The sequence below is a fragment of the Aythya marila genome (genome assembly GCF_965140915.1).
Source record: "Aythya marila genome assembly, chromosome: 1".
In the NCBI taxonomy this organism is placed as follows: Eukaryota; Metazoa; Chordata; class Aves; order Anseriformes; family Anatidae; genus Aythya; species Aythya marila.
Window position 1 is genome coordinate 146,573,522 of NC_139042.1, and position 25,220 is coordinate 146,598,741.

Sequence of the window (25,220 nt, forward strand, 5' to 3'; positions counted from 1 at the left end):
AAACGTGCGCTTTCTCATCCCCGAAGAGCGATCACTTCGGAACCTTTTTTCCCCATTAATGACCCCGATACCCTGCTACGCTTACTTCACCTGTAGCGCTCTGCTGCTTTTGCTTTCCTTTACCGATCGATCCGCTTGGAGTTCTTCCAAAACCAACAGAGCAGGCAAACACCTTCCACGCTTTTTATTAGGCTTTAAGGTGGCCTTTTCTTTCCGAGTAGCCCCTGAAGGTTCCTTTTCAAGTACCCAAAAAAACCCAACCACCAGACCCCGGAGCCACGCTGAGGGCAGCACGTCGCTCCCAAAGGAAGCGAGCCCATGGTGCTGCTGCCTCCTGCGAGACACATGGTGGGGGAGCGCTCGAAGCCCCAAAACCCCAAGAAACGAGGGGAAAAGCAGAGGGTTTGATGCCGTGCTCCTGCCCACGGGGCACCGCGTGCTGTCACCTCCACCCGCACCACGCCGCCGGCCCCACGAAGCGAGGCGAAGACACACGAGGTGAGCCCCAAACACAGGAGCTCATTTAGGGCGCTAATTAGGAGGGCACTAATTAGGACGGAGGAGGGCTCCCCAGCCCCAGGGCAGCCCCCAGCAGGGGGGCAGCACCTCGAGGGGCGCTCCGGGGGGCTGCAGACAGCGGGCTCCCCACGGCAGCGCCCCCGTTCCCTGCCCCAGAGTGGGGACAGCCCCGCGGCTCGGCTCCCGTCCCCTATTTCCCCCCGGTTCCCGGTCCCGTTGGCGCTCACCGTGTGTCCCAGCAGGGCGTCGGGGTCCGCGGGCTCGCACAGCTCGCTCAGCTTGCGGTCCCACTGCAGCAGCAGCAGCGGGGGCTGCTCGCCGCCCTCGCACGCCTCCATGGCGGCACCGACACCGCCACCGGCCCCCGCCCGCTCCCTCCCCGCGGCCGCCGCCGCCGCCGCCGCCACCGGCGCCGCTGCCGGGAGTGCCCGGAGGGGCGGGGCCGCGCCGCCAGCTGCGCGCCGCGCCCCCGCCCGGCCCCGCCCCCGCCGAGCAGGCAGCCAATAGGAAGGCGAAGGAGAAGGCGGGCGGAGGGGCGCGGGCCAATCGCCGCCCGCCTGCCCTCCCGGCTCCAGCTGCGGAATGCGGGCGGGGACCCGCAGGGCGCGGCGTGGGAGAGGAGAGTCGCCCCCCCGCGGCGCCGCTCGGCCAATGGAGAGGAGGGGGCGGTGGGAGCGACGGGAGCGGCAGCCAATGGGGCAGCGACAAGACTGCGGCCGCCGCGCGGAAGCCCGCCCCCCGGCTGAGGGCAGCGGGAGGGGGAGCCCCTGAGGAAAACAAAGTGGGGGGAGGGCGCTGTGTGGGGCAGGGCCGGCCCGAGGAGATTCGTTAATCCTCCTCTGACGTGACCAAACAGTAAAAGATTAATAAAAAAGTTTAACAACAGCTGTGTCCAGTGGTCAGGAACACGAAGGGAAGCCCCCCAGTTGTGGTACACAGTGCTGCCAAGTCCTCATAAACACTATGAAAGATTTTCTTTTGGCCACAGAAATATTTTAGTACACAGACACTACCCATTTGTGGGGCTGCACACTAATCTAAAGCATGACATCGGTAACTAATAACTAGACAGTGGTAACCAGGTGTCCTGTGCCTGCCACTTTACTGATATGGGTATTGAAGGCTACATTTCATTTGAGCTTGAGTGTTTCTAACACAACTCCCTGGGACTTCATAATGAACCGTGACCAATTGGCCCTGCAGTGGGGCAACTAACATAGACCACACTGAAGTTTTTGTGCTGCAGAACCAATTATTCTTGGGGAAAATAAATGTGTATTAGAAAGTTTCTGCTAAAAATTGGCAGCACGTACAGGGCATCAAGAAGCAGGACACGAACGTGAAGGAAAAGTAATCCTGTCCAGAGGATATTAATTAATCAACACACGGGACAGCACTCCAATGCCTTGTGCATTAATGGTCACAAACTGACTACACCTGAAACACACACACTGGAAAGACAGCGCCACAGAAACATCAAGAACATTATACAGACACAACTCTCCTCCTAACTTTTCCCATACTGCTTGGAGGATTTTAAACAGTGTATTTCAACAGCTACTAGCATGCTGAAAATCAAGGCAGTTTTTCTGTGTTTCATAATTTTCCTCTTCGGGCAGATTTAGCAGCAGTTTTAAATTCCAGCTCAGCTAATTCCGTGAGCATTTCAGCCTCTCCTTTTGCATAAGACCATTTCCTCACCACAGTCTTCTGAACTGTGTTCAAACCCACCCTACCCTCCAACGCAGGGGGACAATAGAAAACCAGACTGTCAAGCTACAAGAAGAGAAAAGGTGGGGTTTTATTGCATGCAGAGATGCAGCTGAAGGGAAGAAGGGAGAGCTCAACTTTCTTTTACTCTTCTGTTGCCTGTTTGCAAGGAGCAGAAAACCCACACTGAAAAGCCACACACAAAACCAAGCCAGCTGAGAAGGAGGTGGCTGGTAAGAAGGTAGAGCTCCAAACAAACATGACTTACTTTAAATATCAAAGAAAAAAAAAAAAAGCTAGCAACAATACAAGCCTGTAAGTTAAGTCTCAGAAAGCCTGGCAAAGGAAAGGTGCTCTCTTTTCCTTGCAGATCCGGGTTACAGAAGTCACTCCAGTGACTGCATCGTTACCCAGTTCTTGATCGGGTCAGTTGCACAAAGGCTCATTAAATATTTACAAGTGACATTTTTCTGACTTGTGACAACCAGGATCAAGATAACCATCCATTTTCTAAAGCCATTTTGTTCAGGTGAGTTTGAAAAGTCAACCAGCAAGAAAAGGACAAATAGCAACAGAGCCTAACCTATAAAAGGATAACAACCGTGTGCTTTTTTTTTTTTTTTTTTTATCAGCTACAAATGAAAAATCATACTCCTTAAAAACCATAGAAAATGGCCATATGTAGAAAAAGTGAGTTTCTTCAGCAAAATTAGCACCTCTTAAAGAGCACAGGGCCCAAATTTCAGGACTAAGAATGACACAGAGAAAGACCAGGCTACCAACTTCTAATCACAGTGTTTTCTGGAGATTGTGCTGAACTTGCAAAGTATGGTAACAAGCTGTTTTTTTTTTTGTTTTGTTTTTTTTTTTTTTTTTTTTTTTTTAGGTGAGAGACAAAGCAACCAGCAGAAGAAAAAAAATTTACATGCACCAACGCACGTTTCCCACAAGTGGATGTCTTGGTAGAAATCCCATGAAAGGTGATTTCTTTGCATATTTATCATCTGCAAACACATCACTTACACTAGCCAGCAACTGATAACGCACTAACAAAGGGAATTTATTGTGTAAATGAGATCTGCCATGTGAAGAAGCTCACCATCCCCAAGGGAAAACAGGACAAGACCTGGTCAGAACAGCCACCAAGTTTTAGTTTGTACACACAGACATGCTCAACTATTTGCAAAAATGCTCCCACCACAGAAATTTCAGTTAAAAATAGAAGGTGTGCTTGAGAATAGCAAAGTTTTCTTCCCACAATCCTGGCATTATTTTTTTTTTTTTCTGACATGAATACTTGTGAAAGATGTGGGATTGCCAGTACTGGAGACAGCCCACTGCTGAAACCACATAATAGGTATACTGACAGAAACACAAGATCCCTTTACCAGAATATTCCTCCCTCCTGTACCTAGGGACTTCTCAAAGCACTAATTCAGCTTTCTTGCCTTTGCAATTCAAGACCTCTCTGCATGAGCTTTTACCAGGCTCCCACAGGCAACGCCAGCCACACTCACCCCTTCATATGAGACACCAGTCACACCTTTTGGCTGTGACAGAAGTCAAGGCAGGTTCTCGTCAGTTTAAAAAAAAAAACAAAACAAAAAAAAAAAAAAACACTCTAGTAATTCTGTACTAGTCCAGGCCCTCAGTCACGTTTAATCGTGTTCTTATTCTGTCCTCAGAAACTGAGTCCTGAACAAGAAGCAAGAGAAGCTGGTTCAGTCAAAGACATCCAGTCCTGCTTCATGAAGCAGCCCTCAAGGTACCATGTACGTTGTGGGTGGGTGGGGATTGTATCTACATTATCAATTGCACGTCACACTTCCATTAAATATGTTCTTTGCTGTCTGACGTTTTGAAAGCTCTTAACAGGCACAATGCCTGCGGTATTTCCCTCAAACCAGAGCAAAACAGCCACTGAAATGAGCACAGAAGAGGGTTTCCTACACCTTGCACTACAGTGACAGAAATAACTGAGTGGCACTGAGGTGCCTCACTGACCAAAGGAGCTCTGTCTCAGCTCTCTTAAGAAATACTCCAAACACGTAAAAGAGATCTGTATTTATTTTTTTATCTCTTCCAATCTACCTGAATAAGTACATAAAATAAATTCCTTGGGAAGGTCAAACATGTCTAAATGCCCCAGCTGTTGCAAGCAAACAGGGCTTTCCTGATCCAGTTTACACAAGAGGTTATCAGGGACAATCAAGAGCTGAACGCCATTCACCGAGGGACAGCACGGAAAAATATTGCCCAGCTATAAACAAGGTATCATTGTATTCAACTTGGTGGATACCGCTCCACTCTAACATTTCCTCACAGAAGAAGTAACTAGCCATAAAAAAAAGACCCATCTGCTAGATGAACGTTGATTTCACACCTTATTTTCTCGTAAGCCACATTACTCACTTATACATTAACTTCACCCAGTAGCTGCAAGGTGGAGTTGAACACACAACTTTTGCCACCAGTTGCTTTTGCTCTGTCTATTGCTAGTAGCATCTCGAAGGAAAATCCACCCTAATGCAAAATAGTGGTGAACAATTAACGTTGCGTGTGGCCTCTCAAACACTGCATTCTCACTGTAGATGTGTGTTGTCTTTGTAGCAGGTACAACACAGCAATCTTTAAAAAAATTACCAGCAACTTTAAGTAGAACAACTGGAAAAGCAAGAAAAGTTGAAGCTCTTGAGCAAATATTTTTTTTGTTGGCACCCAGTCATACACCTTGTGTTTGCTCAGCTCCATCCCCATCCTGTGCCATGGGCAGAGACTAGGATGAGCCCTTTGGCACTCACCGAGAGTTGCAGGTGCAGCAGTGAAGGCAACCATTAATGCCACCTCAGTACTCTGACTTCAGAGCACAAAGCCAGCTCCCAAACTCCAAAGCAGGCAGTCAGAAGCAGCATTGAGCTCCACTGTCACGGCAGGGTGTAAATAAGGAGGCAACAACTAAATGAACAGGCTTAGTACATTCACTCCAGGCCTCCTAGCTATGAAAAAAAAAAAAAAAAAAATCTTAGCTGAAAGCTGAGCTTTCTCCTACCAGGAAACTTCTGCATGGACCAAACACAAACTGTGTTTGGATGATCACTGTACAAGTGCACCACAATAACCCTGTGGCAGTTCACATTCTTCTCGCCAGTGATCAGGAAAAAAACAATGCCACTTTCTACTCCAGCATCCGTAGTCAACCCTGCTATTAGTCACCCTTCTCAGAAAGTACTGTGCACTACAGGAACCTGTTATCAAGTCACACAAGCACCCTTGGAGGAGCTTATTACCTGCCACCCCTGGAACCACCTGAAGGTCTGTGTTATTAGGGGTTTACCTTACCCCACAAGGACTTGGTCTTTCTGTCCAGCACTTCCTTCAGACAGAAAGAACAAACGCAGAAGAGTTGTTTGATTTTAATACTTAAGTGCTGACCTTGCATACGTCTCTCAGTCGTGAAGATCTGCCCCTCACCTAGCGTGCTTTGCTGTAATAAATCAGTTGAGGGTGAAAGGAGTATCACATTCCTGCGTGACTGTACTTCTGCTGGCCTGACTTGAAGCAGGGAGAACAACATGGGATCACGCCGAACTAACAGCAGTGTTGTGTTGAACCAACTTTGTGTAGAGATGGAAGAGCCAGCAAGGAGTGGGAATTGCCAGGTTCAGCCTTGGGACAGCTATGTTTTAATGCACGCTGAAGGTCTAACCACGAAATCTTTGCTCTTTTCTGCCTCTGAAAGCCTGACGTACTCCTCATGCAGATAACTGCACTAAGAGAAGAGACACTTCCCCCCTCAGTACAGATCAGAGCCTCCCAACAGACTCAGATCTAACAAAGAGTAGCTATTGGAATTCAAATCTGAACTTTCTATTTTAAAAGATACCACATTCTCGTGTGGATAGCACAGCGAACTAAGCACTTCCAGCACATCTAACACCTCAGCATGCCAGCGATGGGGACCAGGATACTAGCTGAAGCAGTAACTCCACCCAGAAGTAAATGCCAAAATGAAAGTTTTTGGTAGTACTGCCAGTGCTCATAAAGAGGAACGTAAGACCATTCTATAGGGGGAAGAACTGAAAAAAATACACATAAGCATGCTTTGTACTGGAATCAAGGAGATGAAATAGCAAATCCCACCAGCTTTGAAGGCAGGAAATTGTCACCCCCTACAGTTTCCTTTCCCTGTTCACATCTTACTGTTACAGTGGGAATTTTACCACTTCTACATGTAATAATGAAGCACCTTTTAGCTTGCATATTTATTTTTTTTAATAAAAACACTAATAATATTCAGTCTGATACTTGAAGTCAAAGCACTATAACCACCACTCCCCCAGTAACAGAACCTAGGATCAGCAATGTTTTTCACAGTACCATTGGCCTCCCTTAAGGGAGGGACAAGGCAGTCGTTCTGCCAGCTCCTCCCGATGGCAAATGGCAGGCATAGCACCCTAACACAGCACTGGGTTGGGAATACGGTATCATATGGACATAGTATGTCAAAGGCCATAATAATGAAGACCTAAGCCCGTGACCAAAGCAGGCTTTGGTGAAAGACAACATCTGATTTGATCAGATGCTAGAATCGACACAGGGTCAGAATCAAACGCACAGAAGGTGTTTCTCCTCCAGGACAGAAGAACAATTAAGGCAGATGAGGATATAAGGTTTGAAAGTGAGGATTAAGAGAGGTGATTTCAACTTAGATATTCATCAGCTCAATAATTAATATAGTTTCCTAGGTTATCCTTTCCTTTAAGGAAAAAAAAAGGTCCAAAGTAGAGATGATGATGAAGAGAGGAAGCACACAGGAAAACAAAACAAAGCACACACATAACGGGTATCAAACGTTATTTATTTTTTTTAAAGAAACTACAGCAATATACATGATTACAGGATTATGAAGCACTGTGATGCACAAGGAATGAAATGGCCTCAAGTCCAAGCACTAATGACCTCACACCTTTTCTTTCACATTATCGCTCAGAAAAATTACGTTATCTGAAAAGAAATAGAGAATTTATACTTCAGGATTATTTTGCGCTGTTGCACGCCTGCACATCCACAAAGACAACCTATTTCTGTAGAAATAAGCTGCAAAGACATATATTTCAGAACAGAACATTTCACAAAACTGTCCAATACAGGGTTCCAGTTTTATCTCCCCAGAAGGCTGGGAATTCAAGACAACCACACGCTATGGAACAAGTGTGCTAAATGTGATGAAAAGTTGCTGAACAAAGATATCAAAAACATTTCAAAATAACGTTTTAATTCTTTAACTATGATCTCTATCAGTTACAGCTTACTTTGTTTTTATTTTCGCATTTTCATTACGCACTATCACATCATTAGCCCATGGGACTATAGTATTTTTTCATCATTATTTACAGTATTAGTATTTCATCAAGCCTCAGTTTCTGCAGCATCTTGAGACCAGGGATTTTGAACACTAACAAGAAATCATTAGGGAAAATACCAATTTAAAACAACAACAACAAAAAAAAGGATTTGCTTCTCTCCTCCAGCTACTTATAAACAGCAACCAATTGCTCATAGCTGCAACTGCTCATGTGAAAGTTTGATTGCTATCGTTTTAAGGAGGTTGAACTGTATAAACATCCAGAATATTTTTTTTCTTTTTCTCCTCTATTTTTTTTTAGATATAGCTGTATAACAGAAGTGTTCGCTTTACTACCCAGTTATTTCAGCCCTTCTTCAAAAGCCACGAGACAGTTGCTCTACCCACAGTAAAGGAGTAGGACCAAGTTGTTCTTGGCTATCCTCATGCTATTTAAAGACAGTTCAGTTTCCCACTTCTATTCTTCACTGTGTTTACTCAAGGGACAACACTACTCTGTCCATTCTGTGCTCTTCTTACCACTACTGGCTACAAGACTGAGGTCTTTTTAAGTTCTCCATTAAATTATCTCTCCATAAAAAATCTATCACAAACAAGGGTCCTTAAAGTTGGTGAAGCCTATCTTTGAGGAAGTAAAAATTTCTGGCCAAACTTAAAGTACTGAATGAACTCTGCTTTGGCTAGAAGAATCTGCCTGACCTGCAGCACTACATGGCAACATTCTTAAAACACGCAGTATCTGCCTGTTGCACCAACTGGTTTGCGTAAGCGAACTATGCAATAGTCTGCAACCAGAAGCTCTCACTTTGTCCCTTCACACACAGTGCCAGAGGACATCTAGTGGCACAAGCTGGAAACTGAAGAGAGCCTCTTCATTCTCTCAAGCCTCCCCAACTACAGATTCTGAGGATGAAGACAGACTAAGCCCTATTTCATAGGTCCTCCACCCCCTCCCTCTCCATTTTAAAGATACAAAGTGGACTTTGGTGCACTGTTCCTTACCTGCAACAATTGTTGTTGCCTGCCGCCTCACGTTGTTTTTGTCTGTATATTCACCATAGTCTAATTTCCCTTCAACGTAGAGTCGAGAACTGAAAAGTCAAGAATTTGGTTCTGGTCAGAAAACTGTACCACTCTTTTCTCATTTACATCTGATTCTGAATCCATAGGCTTTTGCATCACTTGTGTAGCACATTTGCTAGCTTACTGTAAGGCACTTCTATCTTAGTACAGCTCCTGCTCACCATAACTGAGCAAGAATGTCCGTAGCATCCTGGCTTGTACCAGAAATAGCATGGTCTGCAGGACTAGGGAATTGGTTGTCCCCCTGTATGTGGCACTGGTGAGACTGCACCTTGAGTACTGCGCTCAGTTGTGAGCCCCTCGCTACAAGGACATCAGGTTCTGGAACGTGTTCAGGGAAGAGCAACAAAGCTGGTGAAGGGAGTAGGAAACAGAAGTTATGAGTGGCTGAGGGAGCTGGGACTGTTTAGTTTGGAGAAGAGAAGCCTGAGGGGAGACCTCATCACTCTGTACAACTACCTGAAAGGAGGCTGCAATGAGGTGGGTGTTGGTTTCTTTTCTCAGGTGACAAGTGACAGGATGTGAGGAAACAGTCTCAAGGTGCACCAGGGGAGGTTTAGACTATCAGGAAGAAGTTCTTCACAGAAGGGGGTGGTCAGACATTGGAGCAGGCTGCCAAGGGAAGCGGTGAGGTTGCCACCCCTGGAGGTATTTAAGAGACGTGTGGATGTGGCACTTAGGAACATGGTTTAGTGGTGGTACTGGCAGTATTACGTGACAGCTGGACTTGATGATCTTAAGGGTCCTTTCCAACCTAAATGATTTGGTGATTCTATGAATTCTTACATCAACTAATTACAAGGGCTTTATATCCTCTACCACGTTCACTTACCCTTTCTTCACATACTGATACGTAACATCCCTGAGGCCTGGTCTGAAGACTGAGATCCTGTGCCATGTTGTCTTCTGACTGATATCACCTAAGGTACATAAAAATAAGTCAGATGCCACATCCTCTTTTTCAGGCAAGCCTCAGAAATTAGTTTCAACATGTTCTCAAATTATGAAAAGTGATTTAAGAAGCAGAAGTACACTAGTATCCGATGTTCCACCCATCTGTGTCCAAACAAAAGCGCAGGAGCACAGTTCCAACCAAGAGATCAGTTTCCCTGTAAGCCAATGCTCATACTACAAGACTTTTTTGCCCCTTACAGACTCCACATCAGACAAAAGTTAGAGGAAAAAAAACAAACAACTGTAGCTACAGACTGATGGAAGAATCATAGAGCAAATGTATCATTGTTTTTTTTCCCCTCTTGGAATAGAGAGTACAGAAGCTGCTGCACCTCTGGCAACCCCAACAAGGCAGAACTGCCAAGTCAGTGCTCTTTCCTTTCCTCCAGAGGAGGGTCAACAAGCAAACCCCTATTCAGCACACGCTGTTGAGAATGAGTCTGGGACATACAAACATCCTTACTGACCTCAGAGGAACTTCTCTGCACCTCAGAAATTTACAGAGCAGCCTGAAGGCAAAGCATGGTGCTACTGAATATGCAAACATGACCACAAAACAGGGCAGAAGCAGGTTGCTCAGTGCAAACTCACCTCCCTGGGCTTCCTCGTTTTCTCCTGTTCGCCACATCTCATTGGTTGCAAGAGAAAATATGGTGACAGGGTTTTTTCCATCCACTTGCCTCATGATTGGGTCCTGTCCAACGCGACCAAGTAACTGAACACGATTCATGGCTGAAACACAAGAGAGTAAATGCAAGAGGAGATGCACTACTGAGTATGGGACAGAATCCTGAAGACTCAATAATCATTTTCAGTACTAGGAAGAGATTAAAGATTTCAAAGAGGCTTACACAGGTGAATTATGATCCCTCTAATCTTGGCAAATTGTAATCAGAAACTTTTGTCAAGGACTATAACAATCACTTTCCTCAATTTCTGACCATTTTTCCAGCTTTTATCACTTTTGGCTAATCAGACCCTGCACTGGTTACTATTTTAGTATTGTTATCACTGCTGAATAACCTCATTTAGGGAGATGAAGGTGTGTTTTTTTTTTTGTCATCTTTTCCACAGACACATCCATACGTGCTTTGAGACTATTTTGCATTAGTTTAAAAATACCTTGATTATTTAACTATCATAAGACCATAGTATATCATTGCTCTTTTTGTAAAGAAAATGATATACTTTCAACAACATTGCATTATTACACCACATCCTCTGAATTACAGGGTCAACATTTTTAACAGATCTGGATGGACACAGGTTATTCCTTCTTGTTGAAGGCAGAAAGCTGGAGGAGATAGTGGAGCACCACTCCTACACTGTGAGCATGTGAACTGGAAGGTAAACTCTGAAACCTACACCCGGTGTGGCAGCAGCAGCACCCAGACAAGCACTGCAGGCACATGGAAGTCCAGGCAAAGAGCACACAGAGCACATAGAGGCAGGTGCTGGGAAGCACAGCAGCATACCCACCTCACCACGCAGCAGCTACTTACATCTTTCCAGGACCAAGGAGCCAACCGTATCGGACTCATGCCTTACAAACTGGCGGAACACCTGCAGGAACAGACAGATATCAGTCTCTGTGACACAAATCACACCCACCACACCGCATTTCCTGAGCCCCTACAGAGACTTTGCAATCCCATTCTCTCCCAGCAAGGCACGGGGGCTGGGGGAAGAGCTCAGCCGCACCAAACGGAGCCGGGAGGATTATTCAAAGCCTGTTTTGTTCATTTAAGAGGCTATTTTGTCAAGCTGGAGCCTGACAGCCGCCTAGGAAGAACATGAAGCTCAGAAACCCGCCGCCTTGTTGCACGCCCCCCTGACCCGCACGCACACAACCCGCGGCGGTCCCACGCCTAGCGCAGCCCTCCCCGGACACTCCACAGCCGCAGACCGCGGAGTACCGAGGGCCAGGGCCCGCTGTCCCTGAGCACAGCCCCTTTTTTCCCCCTTTTTCGCCCCATACCCGCCATGGGGCCGGTCGTAGCATGCCGCCGCCCGCGGGAGGAGGCCGGGGAGCAGCGGGCCCGGCCGCGCCCGGAAGCGGAAAGGAGCCGGGGGGAGCCGCAGCGCCACCCCCCGCCCGCCAAAAAGAGTCAAAAATCGCAGGAATAAATAAAGATAGCCACTCGGTCTGAAGTAAAAATAAGCGTTAAAAATCTTTATTTGCACATTTCGGGGTTTGAAAGGGGGTAGGAGGTTAAAAGGCGCGGCTGTGCCAGCGCTTGAGTACAAACTGGTAGTGACGGAGCCATCGCTTCTCGCTCTCCCTCACAGAACAGCACGGCCACCGGGTGTCACAGCCACACAGCTACCGACAGGAACTCGGGAAGCTACATTTAGCAGGGGGAATGAGATTTATCACACACTTCACAAGGCAACTCCAAAAGAAACAGGACTGACAAGGCCTAAATGCTTTCTAGGCAGCCACCTGGATAGCCCAGGCAGGCCGTGGCTCCATGTGGGAGATACTTGCATGGAAATAGTGCCACAGATCCACCTGCCAGGACACACTGAAGTCATCCCCTCCCCGCTTGAAGTGTAGAGTCCTTTCCAATCAGCATAATCCACACCAGGCTTCAGGAACTCTTCTGCTAAAGCTTATCGACTTCAGTTCCATAATTTCATGCTGAGAGTTAAGGGAGGGGAAGTTTCCTTCAGCTTCCTCAAGTAAAGCCCCCTTAACCAAAAGCACTTCCTTCACTCTTTATCTCCCTCAGTGAAACACTGCTCCAAATTCATCTAAAGTCCATCAGGACCATGATGTAACAGGTCTACCTCCTGACATGTAGTTAAAAATATTATTCTCACCCCCCTCAATGATGCTGTACTCCTCACACAACCAGATTTCCTTCAAAAATACACAGGTGGCCAAAGTGTTAAGACCACAGAAACATCAATAAAACATTAGTGGGGTCTAAACAAAGGGAAGCAGAAAAAAATGCCATCCTTCCCTTTGTATGTGAAAATATTCTTAGTCTAGAGCAAGACCAGTTACACAAGAAATTAAACAGGTAAGGCTGAGGAAAATACACTTGAAATCACATCTTACACTTCTGAGCTAGTCATTCTTTCCTTTCCTCAGCCAGCATCTCATCATAGCTAAAGAGGGAAACAAACAAAAAAAAAAACAGGGAGAGCTAATATGGGGTGTTGGTCTGGGCAGACCCTCTGCTTTCACAGGGCCATTCAGCAGCCAGAATTTTCTTGGACAACACAAATTCAGTAACCCAAAGTAAAGCTAAATGAGCGGCAGTTCTTCCCTCCCACCAGGCGTTTGCTGTTCTGCTTAGAAGAGGTTTCAGACTCTGGTAGCTTGGCACTTAAGGGCTGGTCCTTCATGAGGCTCTGGGCAAGGCGTGCTGCTTTTAATTCCCTGCAGGGAAGAGACAAAAAGGAGGAAAGGAAGAGAACTACATTATATATGAATCCCCATTATCTGTGAACAATTTTGCACAGGAGGGTTACTGCAGTACTGCTGAATGGTTACTTTTGGCACTAGGTTTGACATGAAAAGTACTACAGGTTTCTCCACAGTTTCTGTTCCTGACTGGATTGACTTTAAAGGTTTAAGTAGTCCATGCCTCAGGTCATGAAACACACAGACCAGTATGAAGAATCCCTACCTCAATCTTCCCCCTCCACATTGTTTCAGTATTTGTATTGTTAGAATCAGTGTCACTCCAAGCAGCAGATATCTAAAAAAGGCATTTACTTCTCCTCCATTGCTTTCCTTCCCTGATGCTTGCTGCTCTCCCATAACATGTGCTCTTTTGTCTACACTGAAAACCTATTCCCCAGCTGAGTATTACATTATTATATTATGACTATTATTATATGGTTGGGTGACTATCTAAGCACCTGAAAACATTACTGCCAACAACAGCAGCAAGTGAGCATGGGGAAGGAGGATGTCCGCCACCACCTCGCATTTTTCTCATCTTGCTGTGCAAGATCACTGTCTGTTCAGTAGACTTTTCTTATCTGGCAGTACATTGTATCAGTATTTTCCATCACCCATGCTTGCAGTAAGTGTGCAAGTTCACTGCTCTAGTTCAGCCAGTGTCTCAAAGCCAGAAGTGAACCACAGCTGCCTTGGCACCGCAAGTCCCTAGCTACAGCCTCACAGCCCTTCCAGCTCCAGGCCCTTTAACTGAGTGTTCCTGCATGCTGGGTCTCCCAGAACTGCCTCCCTGCATTCAAGCCTGGTGATCAGACCTGTCTTCTCTCCCTTGTGCCCACACAAGCCCTACCTTTCCAGCATGGCAGTCTTACACTTCTCCACATTCAGCTGCTTCTGAAGCTGCACAGTTTTTTCAAGTGAAGGACGGAGAACTGGGTGCTTCGTAAGAGCTGTGGCAGAAGGTCTTTCCGCTGGGTCAGGATGGATCATGAGCTAGAAGGCAAAGGAGTTCAGGGTTTAAAACTCCCTTGCATGTGAACTGGAAAAATCCTTATCCTGTTAGGCTACTTACTCACCTTGAGGAGTTCAAGAAAGCCATCGGGAAGCTTCTGAGGGATCGATGGGACATTCCCTTTGCGGATGTGGTGCCACATGGACCCGTTGTGAGGCAGTGGTCCTGCACCTGCTGCTAAAGCTATCGTGAGTGACAGAGCAAAGATGTCCGCCTTCGGCAAATGGCAGTATTGCTGCAGAGAGGAGATGAAGTGTTATACAAAGAAAATACCTTGTTATAATTAGAGGTGTTGGGCTATCACCTCAAAAAGCAGCAGCTAAACAAGTACATGATACTGCCTCCACTGTCCCAGTTAGTTTTCTCCTCTTTAGAATAAGAACTTTGGCCAGTAATATTGAATTTTGTAGTATTGTTGGCTAATTGTTAGCAGCACATTAGCTTTCACCCACTCGTGAGGAGCTTGCAGCCCACACTAGAATCACCAGAGCAAGTCTAGGGGACAAACACCTAACAAATATGTGCCACCTGCCCTTTACCACAAGGCCATAACCCAGGCATACCTAACTCAAACCAAAAGACTGCATGTGATATATTGACCTAACAGTTCCTAAATCCACATGCAGCACAGGAAAAATAACATCACTTAAATACCTGAGCTGATTAACACATCCAACCTGGTTGTTACATACAGATTCCCTTTCTGCTCACTGGCCAGAGTGACAAAAATACTACAGGTTTAAGAGGACTTGCATCATTCCTCAGCTGTGCCTCCTACCTCTCCACTACCTAACTGGTGTTTGTTCCTAATTGGTGTTTGTTGTACAAAGCATTTGCCTAGATGCATATATTACTCAGTGACGTACAACAGTTATGTCCTCTGGATATGTCACATGAAGGGGACTTAAAGTTTTTGTCCCCTTTACTCATTGCAGGTAAAATAGTTGCAATAATCTAAAGTTGCTTCTGAAGCACAATACCCAAGCCTCTACTATTTCAATTATTAACTTCACTGATTTCACAGCCAGACCTGGCACAGGAAAGAGGAGATAAGATGAGAAATATGCCAGAATAATGGTTTTACTATGGTTGATCTCTCCAGCTGCTCACCACCCTGTTCTCCCACCAGCAACTTTACCTCTTGCAATACCTCATTGGCCAAAAAACGTCTGTCCCCTTCCTCCACTTGGGGATTTGTTATTGATGTCACATGGCCAAGGTCACCTAAAACAAAAAAAAAGTGACCAACAGAGCAGACAGAAGTAAGTCTCCAATAAAAGCCAGCTTTTTAAGAGCACCTTTTAAGAGCACCAACAGAATGATCAGAAACAGAATAAGAACAAGCCTGCTTCTACACAGGATTCTGGGTTTGGAAACACGCCAACAAGTTTTCTAATGCTTGTCACTGCAGAGGAATTAATTCTGGTAAGTACAAGAGGTATTTAGGATGATGCTATCAGTTCTGTTATGTAAATCCCTTCAACAACTAAGACATAGCAATATCAAGCAGTAACGGGCAGCCCTAAATTTAAGTCAGTTGTAAAGTAAGCAAAAAGCCTACCAATCTTATACATCACACCAGAGGAGAATTCATCTTCGCTGTCGCTCTCTTCCTGCCCAGCATGGCCTTCAACTGCCAGCTTGTGACAGATGAAGATATTGCCTGCAAGACAGTGAAGTTTAGCAACTATTATTTGAGCAACCTGACTGCAGCAGTCAGCAGTCTGACAACTCCGTAGAAATCCCACCTGTCAAGCTAGCTAAGCTTTGCAGCCAGAGAAATTATGCATGTGCTTTCTGCCCAGCTTACATATTCAGCAATACAACTGACAAGACAGTTGTATCTTATGCATAAAATATCCCAGCATAATCAACTTCTCTGCCCCTCCCTTTGCTCCACAAGCTGGGAGCATGATTTCAGCATACAAGGAGATCCTCTGTTAAGGATGCACAGAGAAGAAGGCTTGTTACTATGTTTTACAGAAACTTCATCCCTCTGGGTAACTACAGAAGAAATATTCACTTCTCACTGCAGCTCTCACAAAGGTTGAGCACTGTGCAACAGAACTGCAGCAAATAATGAAGTCCCTGTCTTCTTTAGCAATCCTACTTGCTCCACCAGTAGGAAAGTGATTCCCATGAACCAGGATTATGAGGATCATAAGAATTAAAGTCTGCCAACTAACAGAGAATGTTCTGTTCTAGAGCCACAGCAGTGGAAAGCTTAGAAATCCACAAGACACATTCACTTTCTAGGGCAAGATACTCTTTCCTTCAAAGCACTGTAATGCATCCAGCCAGCAGCACTTACAGGGCAGAGGGAGAGTGCTACACTTACTAGGTTTGATATCCAGGTGTACAAGGCCAGAGTTGTGGATGTATTTTAGCCCCATGGAGACCTGTAACAAGATTTCCTTCAGCTCTGCTTCAAGGAAATACTGTCCACGTTTTGCATTTTCCAACAGTGCATCTTGGAGACTTCCACCTAGGAGAAAATAGCCAAAGACTTTATGGAGCAGCATGTTTAGAATATAAGTTATGGACCAGAGCACTTGCAGGCTTACTAGTGACAGCCCTGACCAGACCCGGATATCACCGCTTGGCACCAGCCTTCCCATTGCCTTGGAGCACCCTGCTGCCTGCCAGGCACTCAGCAACTGCAGTTCTACCTACAGCACCAGAAGGGCTGACCTAGTAGCAATGCTGCTGCTGCAAGTTTACAGGGGAAAGGTTCATTGCTTTTATCTGTACAGGCATAAAGCAGGATGTGAACAGTGGAGCAATGAAATTAATCACGTATCCACTAGTGGTAGTTAAAAAAATGCAACATCTGACAAAGCAGGGAAATTCTGTGGGTCTCCATTAAGGCAGCTTGGCTATTTCACTTTTTCGCAGGACTAGCAAATAGCATTGCCTCACTCCCCATCAGTTTCCTTTTCACCACTTCTCCTGTAGTCTCAAATGTTCATTCACTAGCACAAAAATACATCAGTGATCCCCATGTTTCATGGTTACCTCCACCGGATTTAGAGTAACTACTCCAAACTGCTATCACCAATTATCACAGCTGCCAGACTAACACCAGATAAGCAAGGCGAGCTATACACCAGCCTTCACAGCTCCTCTGGCTGTCAGGTGTCTTTTCCAGTATTTCCCAACAAACCATACAGCCAGAGCAAACCTGGATGAGCGTACCACACTCCTGCCTGCAGCACCAGTGGACATTTCACCCCATTATTTAACTCCATTCCTCTGCAGCTGATGAGGCCTTTCTCCTAGCCAAGAAAACTGTAAGATACTCATCTTAAGTACACCCCATCCCAACACCTCAGCCTTCAATAGCACTGCTCTTACCATTACAATGCTCGTTTTGAATAATCATGTGATCGTCCTCTGCCCACGCTGAGTAGTAGCGCACAACATGGGGGTGGTGTCCAAGGACAGCGTGAGCATAAACCTCACGCAACGCCAGCTGCCTAGAGAAGCACGCACAGAAAAAGTATTGGGGACAGGGCATCAGGGGCTGCTCGGGTTGTAGCCTGTCTTGGGAGATGGAACACAGAGGTATTTTGGACTTTCCCTTGTGTTTTGGCAAACTAACTAGCTCTCTACTACTGAAGCAAAATCCAGCCCTTAAAAAGGGTGTTCAGAAACACCTCAAACTGGTTGAGTAGCTGTCAAAAATACTGAATGAGTCTTTTATTGAAGAGGAGGCTTTGAAGCCATCACTTCAGCATGTCAACATGCAGGACAACTGCCTGGTCAATACAGATGCAGAAAGGCTGCACAGCAGGGCAGGGCAATGCCACAGATGAGATGTTTAACAGTTATTTTAAAGACAGACTGGCTGTATGGATCTGAGGAGCTTGGTAAGTTGCCATGTTGCTTTATAATGCCTGGGTATACTTCTCTGACATTCATGCTCAGCAGACCTAAAGCAGTAACTTTCTCCACCTTCCCACTTGATAGTGACAGCAGCCAGCTTTTGCTCCTACCACACTTCTCAGATACCTTTAGGTCTACATTGCCTCCTTCTCCATCACACCTCCCAAAAACACGTCCATCATTTCAACCAACAGTTTCTAGCCAGCACACTCACTCATCCGAGGATCCTGCCAGAGGCCTCTTGGAGCGTTTGATGGCATAAACGCATCCATCAAGGCGCTTGATGCACTTGTAGACAGAGCCAAATTCTCCCACACCAATCCTTTCCAGCTCCAGAAATTCCTTCTTGTAGCGGGAAACCATATTGCTCTCCTTCAGAGGACATCTCTAGAAGGTCATAAAAACAGCAGAGACAGCAGGATGAGTTGGAAGTCAGGTAACACTTGCCATGTTTTTAGAGATGTGTAGCATTTACCTATACAGAGCAACCATCTTACTCCCTCTCCCATTCTGGATTCTACATATGCATGCAGATACACTTCTAGTCCTTCCACTTAAAGAGGTTGCACTCTTCCTGGCCACCTAACAAAGGCCACCTTGACCTGACTTGGCCAAGATTTTTTTTTTTTTTTAATTTTTAAATCATGACCTGCTAGCCATAGTTAGAAATCACTACCATGACTACCATCACTACAGTGACTACCCTGGGCTCAGGAGAAGCTTGGTGTCCTAGCTTAACGCAGCCCCAGTAACATAAGAGCTGCTTTACTCTGTTAGTCAAGAGTGCCTGCAGCAAGGGCATTCTGCATCAGTCCAGGCTCTCATCAGGCTTGATGCACCAGCTGTGACTAACTGCATATCATCAGGTCTCAGTATTTGTATTTCCAGCTATTTCCTCACTGGGAGCCACTTTTCCACAAAGGGCTGAAAGCCTGCAGAGCAGCTGGAACATTATTGCTACAGTAATAGTCCCCAGGGAAATAGAGAATGCTGGTACTGCATGTAGAGTCATGTCTACTGGCAGGGGAGGTAAGTAAAGAAGAAAAGATAAGCAGTGGAGCATGAAGTGAACAAGAGAGAATGGGCTAAGTGGTTTTTCTTTATCATCTGCGTCCCTTACAGGGATAGGGGCTCACGTTGGACTGCTTTCCAGATAAGCCACCGCTGTGATTGCTGCTAGACTGACATGACCTTAAAGCAAAGAGGTAAAGAGTTGGTTCCTACAGCCAGTCAGATGGGGCCCATGTGAAAGTAACTCTTCACAACAGGCCATCTTTCATAAGGCAACTGTATATTACACTATCTTAACTCAGGAAATAAATACAACTCCAGGTAGTTTTATACCTGTAACATGCTCATTATAATCATTGAAGCAGAGTAATATTTCAGTAAGTTATTTGAGGCTTCCATCTACAGAACACAGCAATTGTGGTAGCCCCAGATGTTGCATGATAGAAGAACTACAGCTGCATAATAAATCTGCTGCAGTGATTTTTCTGCAGTACCAGTTTTCTCTGCTAGAGGGTACCGTTATTCTTCCAGTAAGCCTAAATATTTCAGTTACAACAAACAGTTCCACCTACCTGCACAAGAGATGTTTACTTAGAGGTGCTGCTCAGGAAAAATGAGCTTTTTGTCACACCTGAATACAGCTGTGATCCAGAAGTCACCCGTTTAAGTGGTTTTCCCCCAGATAAAATGGGAAAGGAAGGGCAACTGGACCCAGCTCTGCCAGCATGGCTGGGGTCACGCAAGACCTTGTTCCTGCCCCATGCAGCCAGGCCAACACAGCCTGCCACAGAGGTTTGTCAGCAAAGCACAGGCAACAGCAGGACAGTTTGGTTCTGCATTTCAAGGCAGTATCTGCTGATCTGTTGCTAAGCAAACCATAGTGGGATCTTATCGTGGACCCAGAGAAGCACAGACACACCAGCTTTCTTGTCCAGCTCAGGGCAGGGAGCAAGGGGAAGCCCAGAGCCCTTTGCACAGCTCTCCCACCGCACCAAAGACCAGCAGGAGCAGAGCAAAGGGCAGCAGCAGGGAGAGGCCCGGCAAGGGTACACTGAGCTCTTTCTCCAGCACTGCCAGCAAAGCTTCAGTGTGGAGCCAGATTAACACCCATTCACAGCTGGCCTCATTTATGCACTGGTCAGAGTGGGATTTTCAGCCAGCAAAAACTTGTTTTCCGTACTTGCTATAGCAAAGTACACAGGTCCGTGGATATAGGTAGCTCTGCATTTACTGACACTATCACTTTTCTCTAGATTAGTCCCTTTTTTTCCTGTACCTCAGCTTTCCTCACATAATAGTTGTACACAGTAGCCAAGGTAGTTAACTAGCACAATATATTGTTTGTGGTATTCAAAAATTAGAAGCATCCTCTTGGCTCACCTGACAAGAGCTACACCAAAAAAAGACATTTGCCTACTGAAGGTGAATAAAAAGTTTGCTGTCTCCTTTCAGCAGTTTGCCATTGTGACTACTGCAGTTGAAGCTCAGACCTTGACACTCATCCACACCAGAGCCATTCAGCTCAAGTCTGTGTGTTTGTGGTACAGGTACATATATTATTTGCAATATAGAAACCATATTACCTTTACATCCGAGGATGCTCAGTACACTTGTTCATAGCTATGGTAATACACCTGCTTCTTCAAACCACAAAGGTACTCTCATTATTTACAGTAATATAGCAACACAGTAATTACTTTCTCCCAAAGACAAGGAGCCCAAGTTATTATAGTTCCCAGAATGCCCTACTGACCAAAATAGATGAGTCTTAGGATCACTTGTCAAAGTTTCAGATCTGCTTTATCACAAGTTTCCTTTCACAATTATTTCCAAGTTTGCAGTCTCAAATGTTAACATCACACATCCAGCTTGGAATTATTCTATCAGAGGTACCCATCTTCTGTCACAATGCCATGATTTAAACTCCAATAGGTGAATAAATTTCATCAAGCACCAAATCTTTGCTAGTATCTTATGCTCTCTGTGGAAGATTATACAGAGGCACTCACCTTGGTCTGTAGTTCCTGTTTTAACTGGCTTCTTGGATCAGGATTCCTCCTGTAATGGAAGTTCAGGAAAGTCAAGATGCATCACTTCAGCCCAACAACCAAGATTTGACATGAAAACATTGCACAGAACAATCAAATCCCATCCTACATATGTATTTTGTAAAGGATTAATATGCAGTGAGGCTCTAGGTGAAGCCTGAAAGACTGCAGACTCAGGCTAGAAACTCTCAGTCAGAAAAAATCTTGCATAAGTCAATTTTTGTAGTGTCCACAGGACACAGAAACATCATCCAAAGCACCATTCTGCTGGCTACCTTATTTCTGGTGAAGCTACATGGAAAATAGCCTTGCACAACAAGCTCCTAGTGATGGAGAAAATTGCACTGATATGCTTTCAAGGGGGTAAGGGGAAGCCTTTGTCCTGTTACAGCTGGGACTATGAAAGAAACATCATTGTAGTGCACAGGGACTTGACTAAGCCTGTGTGTTGGCTATCCCAAACCAGATTTGGGCCAGAGCTTTTGCAGGTCAATGATGTCAAGTTCCCACCTTAACAATCTCCATTACATCCAAACATGCACATCTTCCAAGTCCCAGATATGGGCATAAACCAACCTAACTCCACCCCACCCATGGTCAGGAGACAGTTGCAGTTTTCTTCTGAATCCAAAACACTGAGGTGAGCTGTTTATCCCCCACTTGCATTTCTGAACAAGTGAAACTACTGGTTTTACTCATATTTGTTCTATTACCCTCACGTCTGGTGAGGTTTGTTTTTCATCAGTGAACACTACTGAAGTGGATGATTCATCACTAGCAAATAAGTCCGGGTACTGGATGTTTCCTTCATTACTTATCTCCTTCAAACAGACTCCTTCCCACCTGTTATTTAAGAACAGTTCACTTACATGTCTCCTCTGACTTTCCGCTTGCCATTAGGAAGAAAGAGCATTTGCCGGTATGACTCTGGTGTAAAGGGATTAATATTGACAAGAGAAGATTGGGTGGAGTCATCCGAGTCAGCGCCAGGAGTAAATCTCAGATGTCGGAAGCCTTTGGGTGGGACCTTTGACCCAGATGAAGGGAAAGCTGTCTTTGATAACAGGCTCTGTATTGAGGGGAGGAAAAAAAAAAAAAACACAGTAGATGAGCCAACAAAGTGTGTTTGGTTGCTGCCATGTCAGAATAAAACCACTGCTGTCTTGCAAATGAAGGAGACCTCAGCTCCCTTCCTCAAGACAGGGAAATCTCTAGAGCTCTGCATGCTTGACTTAGCCCTGACAGTTTTCTTCTTCCACAAAATGCTACAATCTTCACCAAGCCCTCTCTCTGTTCTCTGCTGTCTCGGGTGAGAGCTGCAAAGACACTTCTACAAGCTCAGTCCTCAAGAGGAACCAGCTGTTCATCTTCCCCACCTACAGAGCCACAGAAATTGCACCATGGTTGCATTAACACAAGACCAATTTCATCAAACCTGGACTGTTGCATCAGTTTGGTCAGGACAGGTTTGTCAGGAAGATGAAGTGGGACATGACCTGAGTTCCCTTCTGATTTGAACCCTTCAGTTACTACCAGCTTTTTTTGAAAAGAAGTCTAGCTTTTCAGTTTGCATTCAACTTGTTTCAGCTTCAGGGTGGCAGCGTAAGGTCCGCTTTTAATACACCTTTTTCCTAGAGAAAGCCCTTAGAAAGGGCTTTAAATCCAGCCCAATTTACCCAGGAACCAAGAAGCTCTGTAGGCTTGTGGCTATGTTCCAGTCTAGCCACAAGTCAAGAAAAGGATATAAAACACCATTGCAGCCTGCTGTTGCATGCTTGCAGTTCCCATCTGCTTTACTGGAGCTCTACTCCATAATCAGACTTGTCTCCTGTAACATCACCTGAGAGCAGCTGCTAACACAGGGTAAGCAAGGCAGCTGCCACAACTAGCTGTAGCAATTTGTTCAAGGATGGGGTATGGCCACAGCCTGTAGTTGTCTGCCTGCTCTGCCTTAGAGGAGACTCCAGAGCTCATCTGCATGCAGTTAGATGTGGCTCTGCTCATACTCTTTCTCCCACCTTGAAGTGTTCCACAATCCGTGCTCCCAGCCACCCTCACAGGCAGATTGAAGCCTCTAGAGCCTGTCTGCTGCAGCTTGCCAGAAAACAAAGTGGAGTGAGGCCCTTTACAGCCACTGCCTCTGGAGAGGGGCAGGGCACTCTGCAGCACCTATGGCCACGTAGTTGGTCATGTGTGGCCGTAGGGCCACCCTTCTCTCCACAAAGCCACATTTCTGGAGGGGAGCAGAAACAGAAGCCCTTTGATAGAAGCAAGAAGTACAAATCCTTACTTGTGAGGCCTGGAAGAGCTCCATTTCATCACAAGTCTTGAATGCTAGAAGCCAGTACACACAACAAGAGATCTTTAGGGGCAGAGAAGCTGGCTTCAAGCCCACACTTGCACTCACAGAAGGCAGGATCAGCTGTATTATGTTCTATACAAGAAGCTTCACAGAAAATAGGGGGCTGAGACCATTCTCCCAACAAGCCAGATAAGTAGATAAACGACATCGTAGAAGAGCAATGCAGAGGAAGATGGGCTAAATCTTCCTCCACAAGCACACATTGATTTGTTGCCCTGAGAACAAACTCCTGCCTTCCCCAAGATCACCGAACAGCTCAGTTACACGCTAAGAGAGAAGCAACATCAATGAACAGCGAGCTGGTTGGAAGCCTTCCAGCCTCGCTAGACAAAGTAAACCCCAGCAGCAACATCACTCCCAATGTGCTCTTTGAAGAGAAAACCCACTTTCATCCAAAAATGAGCTGAACAGAGCACGCAGTGTGGGCAGCTGCCTGCCTCCAAGCTCCCCCCGGGGGTGATGAGCACCTCAAAGAGGCGCATTTGTCCCGCTGGGAGCACAGCACATGCTTCCTACAGGTGATACAGATGTCCAGTGCCCCAAGCAGAGCATGGGCAGCCAAGGCACATGGCTGCTTTTTTTTTTTTTTTTTTAAATTTGGCTGAACTAATACCAGTTAAGTAGTTTCAACAACAGCTTGGAAAGAGTCAAAACACCTGCTCCCACACACAGGTTTCTATTCACACTTGCAGAATAATCACTCCTTAACTAAGGAGCCTGCGGTCCAGGTTTCTAACAGAAGAGAAGGCCAACAATCATTAGCAGTAAAAACATGTTTTCCACAGAGCTAGCAACAGACTCCCCACACCACACACACAGAGCAGCACCCCAGGGATGCCACAGACCCTGATTGCTGAGACACAGAGGTGGGTGACATTACCTTGGGAGTGTATGGGGTGTCACAGAGCCGCAGCTTCTTCCAGGTGATGTGCAGCGGTGTCTCAGCATTGCCACGGCTCCTGGTCACACCCACAGGAGACTTCAGGGTAGGACTCACCCAGGCTTTCGTCCTGCTCAGGAAAATCTCACCGAGTTTCCTGTGAGGGGTTGCAGGGAGAGGGCTGTCCCCTTGCCACTTCTGGGAGTCGCAGCTCCTGAGAGGGCTCAAGGCCAGGGCATCCTCCTCGTGTATGCTTCTGTCTTCACCCTCTTCACCACAACTGGAGAAGTCCAGCTTCTGAATGAAATCATCGCTACTGTCCCAGTCATCCATTTCACCATACGAAATGGAACAGATAGAGCTGATCCTGGCCTGTTTGGTTAGAGGGAGAAGAAGGCAGCATTATTTACACAAGCAGAATAACTGCCCCCTCCCTTAGGGCACACACAACTAACATTTAATTGCATTGATTAAGGATTGTCCCAGAACTCCCAACTATAAATCCTCCCAGCTATCATTCATAGGACAACAACAGCTTTGACTTCCGCTTTGCTAGTGCAAATCAAATAAAACCCAGAACTCTCTACCTTTCCCAGTGAGCTTCCAAGGGAAGTTCTCCACCTACCAGCACTTCATCAACTACTGCCATCACAGAGACTGAGCTACCAAACCCTACAGAGCAAAGCACGACAGCCCTCCCCCTCCCTTTTCCCTCTCCAATTCCTCAAGCAGAAAAAGGAGACCCCACTCCACCTACAGCTGTAAAAGCAGAGGGATCCCTAAGCTGTTACCAGACACCTTACAGGGAACCCTCCTCCTGTGCATTTATAACCACCTTACGCCTGCCCCATTGCTAATGGGAAGCAGCTGGAGCTCAGCAGCACCTGTGTATGGCTGCTGTGGGTCTGGATCTGCCGTGGGTCTGCAGCCAGCTCTGCAGGGAGCCGGGGCTCCCTCTGAGTCATCCCCTTGCTTC

The 25,220-nt window shown here is 46.0% G+C and overlaps 3 protein-coding genes across 4 annotated transcripts in view; all 3 read right to left on the minus strand.

Moving 5' to 3' along the window:
* CREB3L2 (cAMP responsive element binding protein 3 like 2) overlaps positions 1–1,267 on the minus strand; it is a 77,714-nt gene extending 76,447 nt beyond the window's left edge. Inside the window, exon 1 of one of the 2 annotated variants that reach the window (XM_082751780.1) lies at positions 747–1,267. In XM_082751780.1, the coding sequence (XP_082607906.1) occupies positions 747–857 (111 nt within the window). In that variant the 5' untranslated portion in view covers positions 858–1,267. The remainder of the gene's footprint in view (positions 1–746) is intronic. The other variant, XM_082751779.1, reaches the window with a different exon arrangement.
* Positions 1,268–7,066: 5,799 nt separating this feature from the next.
* SSBP1 (single stranded DNA binding protein 1) lies at positions 7,067–11,678 on the minus strand. The gene is made up of 6 exons (XM_082751563.1): positions 11,610–11,678; positions 11,134–11,194; positions 10,223–10,363; positions 9,510–9,597; positions 8,597–8,685; positions 7,067–7,233 (listed from the first exon to the last, which is right to left on the minus strand). Exons 1-6 carry the CDS (start codon positions 11,631–11,633, stop codon positions 7,190–7,192), a joined length of 447 nt encoding a protein of 148 aa, XP_082607689.1. The 5' UTR covers positions 11,634–11,678; the 3' UTR covers positions 7,067–7,189.
* An 897-nt stretch (positions 11,679–12,575) lies between these two features.
* On the minus strand, positions 12,576–24,577 carry WEE2 (WEE2 oocyte meiosis inhibiting kinase; the record flags this gene model as incomplete). The annotated part of the gene is made up of 11 exons (XM_082762271.1): positions 12,576–13,019; positions 13,897–14,039; positions 14,123–14,293; positions 15,197–15,282; positions 15,620–15,721; positions 16,397–16,543; positions 17,413–17,534; positions 18,158–18,330; positions 20,964–21,012; positions 21,872–22,071; positions 24,245–24,577. 11 exons carry the CDS (start codon positions 24,575–24,577, stop codon positions 12,866–12,868), a joined length of 1,680 nt encoding a protein of 559 aa, XP_082618397.1. The 3' UTR covers positions 12,576–12,865.
* Between the last annotated feature and the right edge of the window lie 643 nt (positions 24,578–25,220).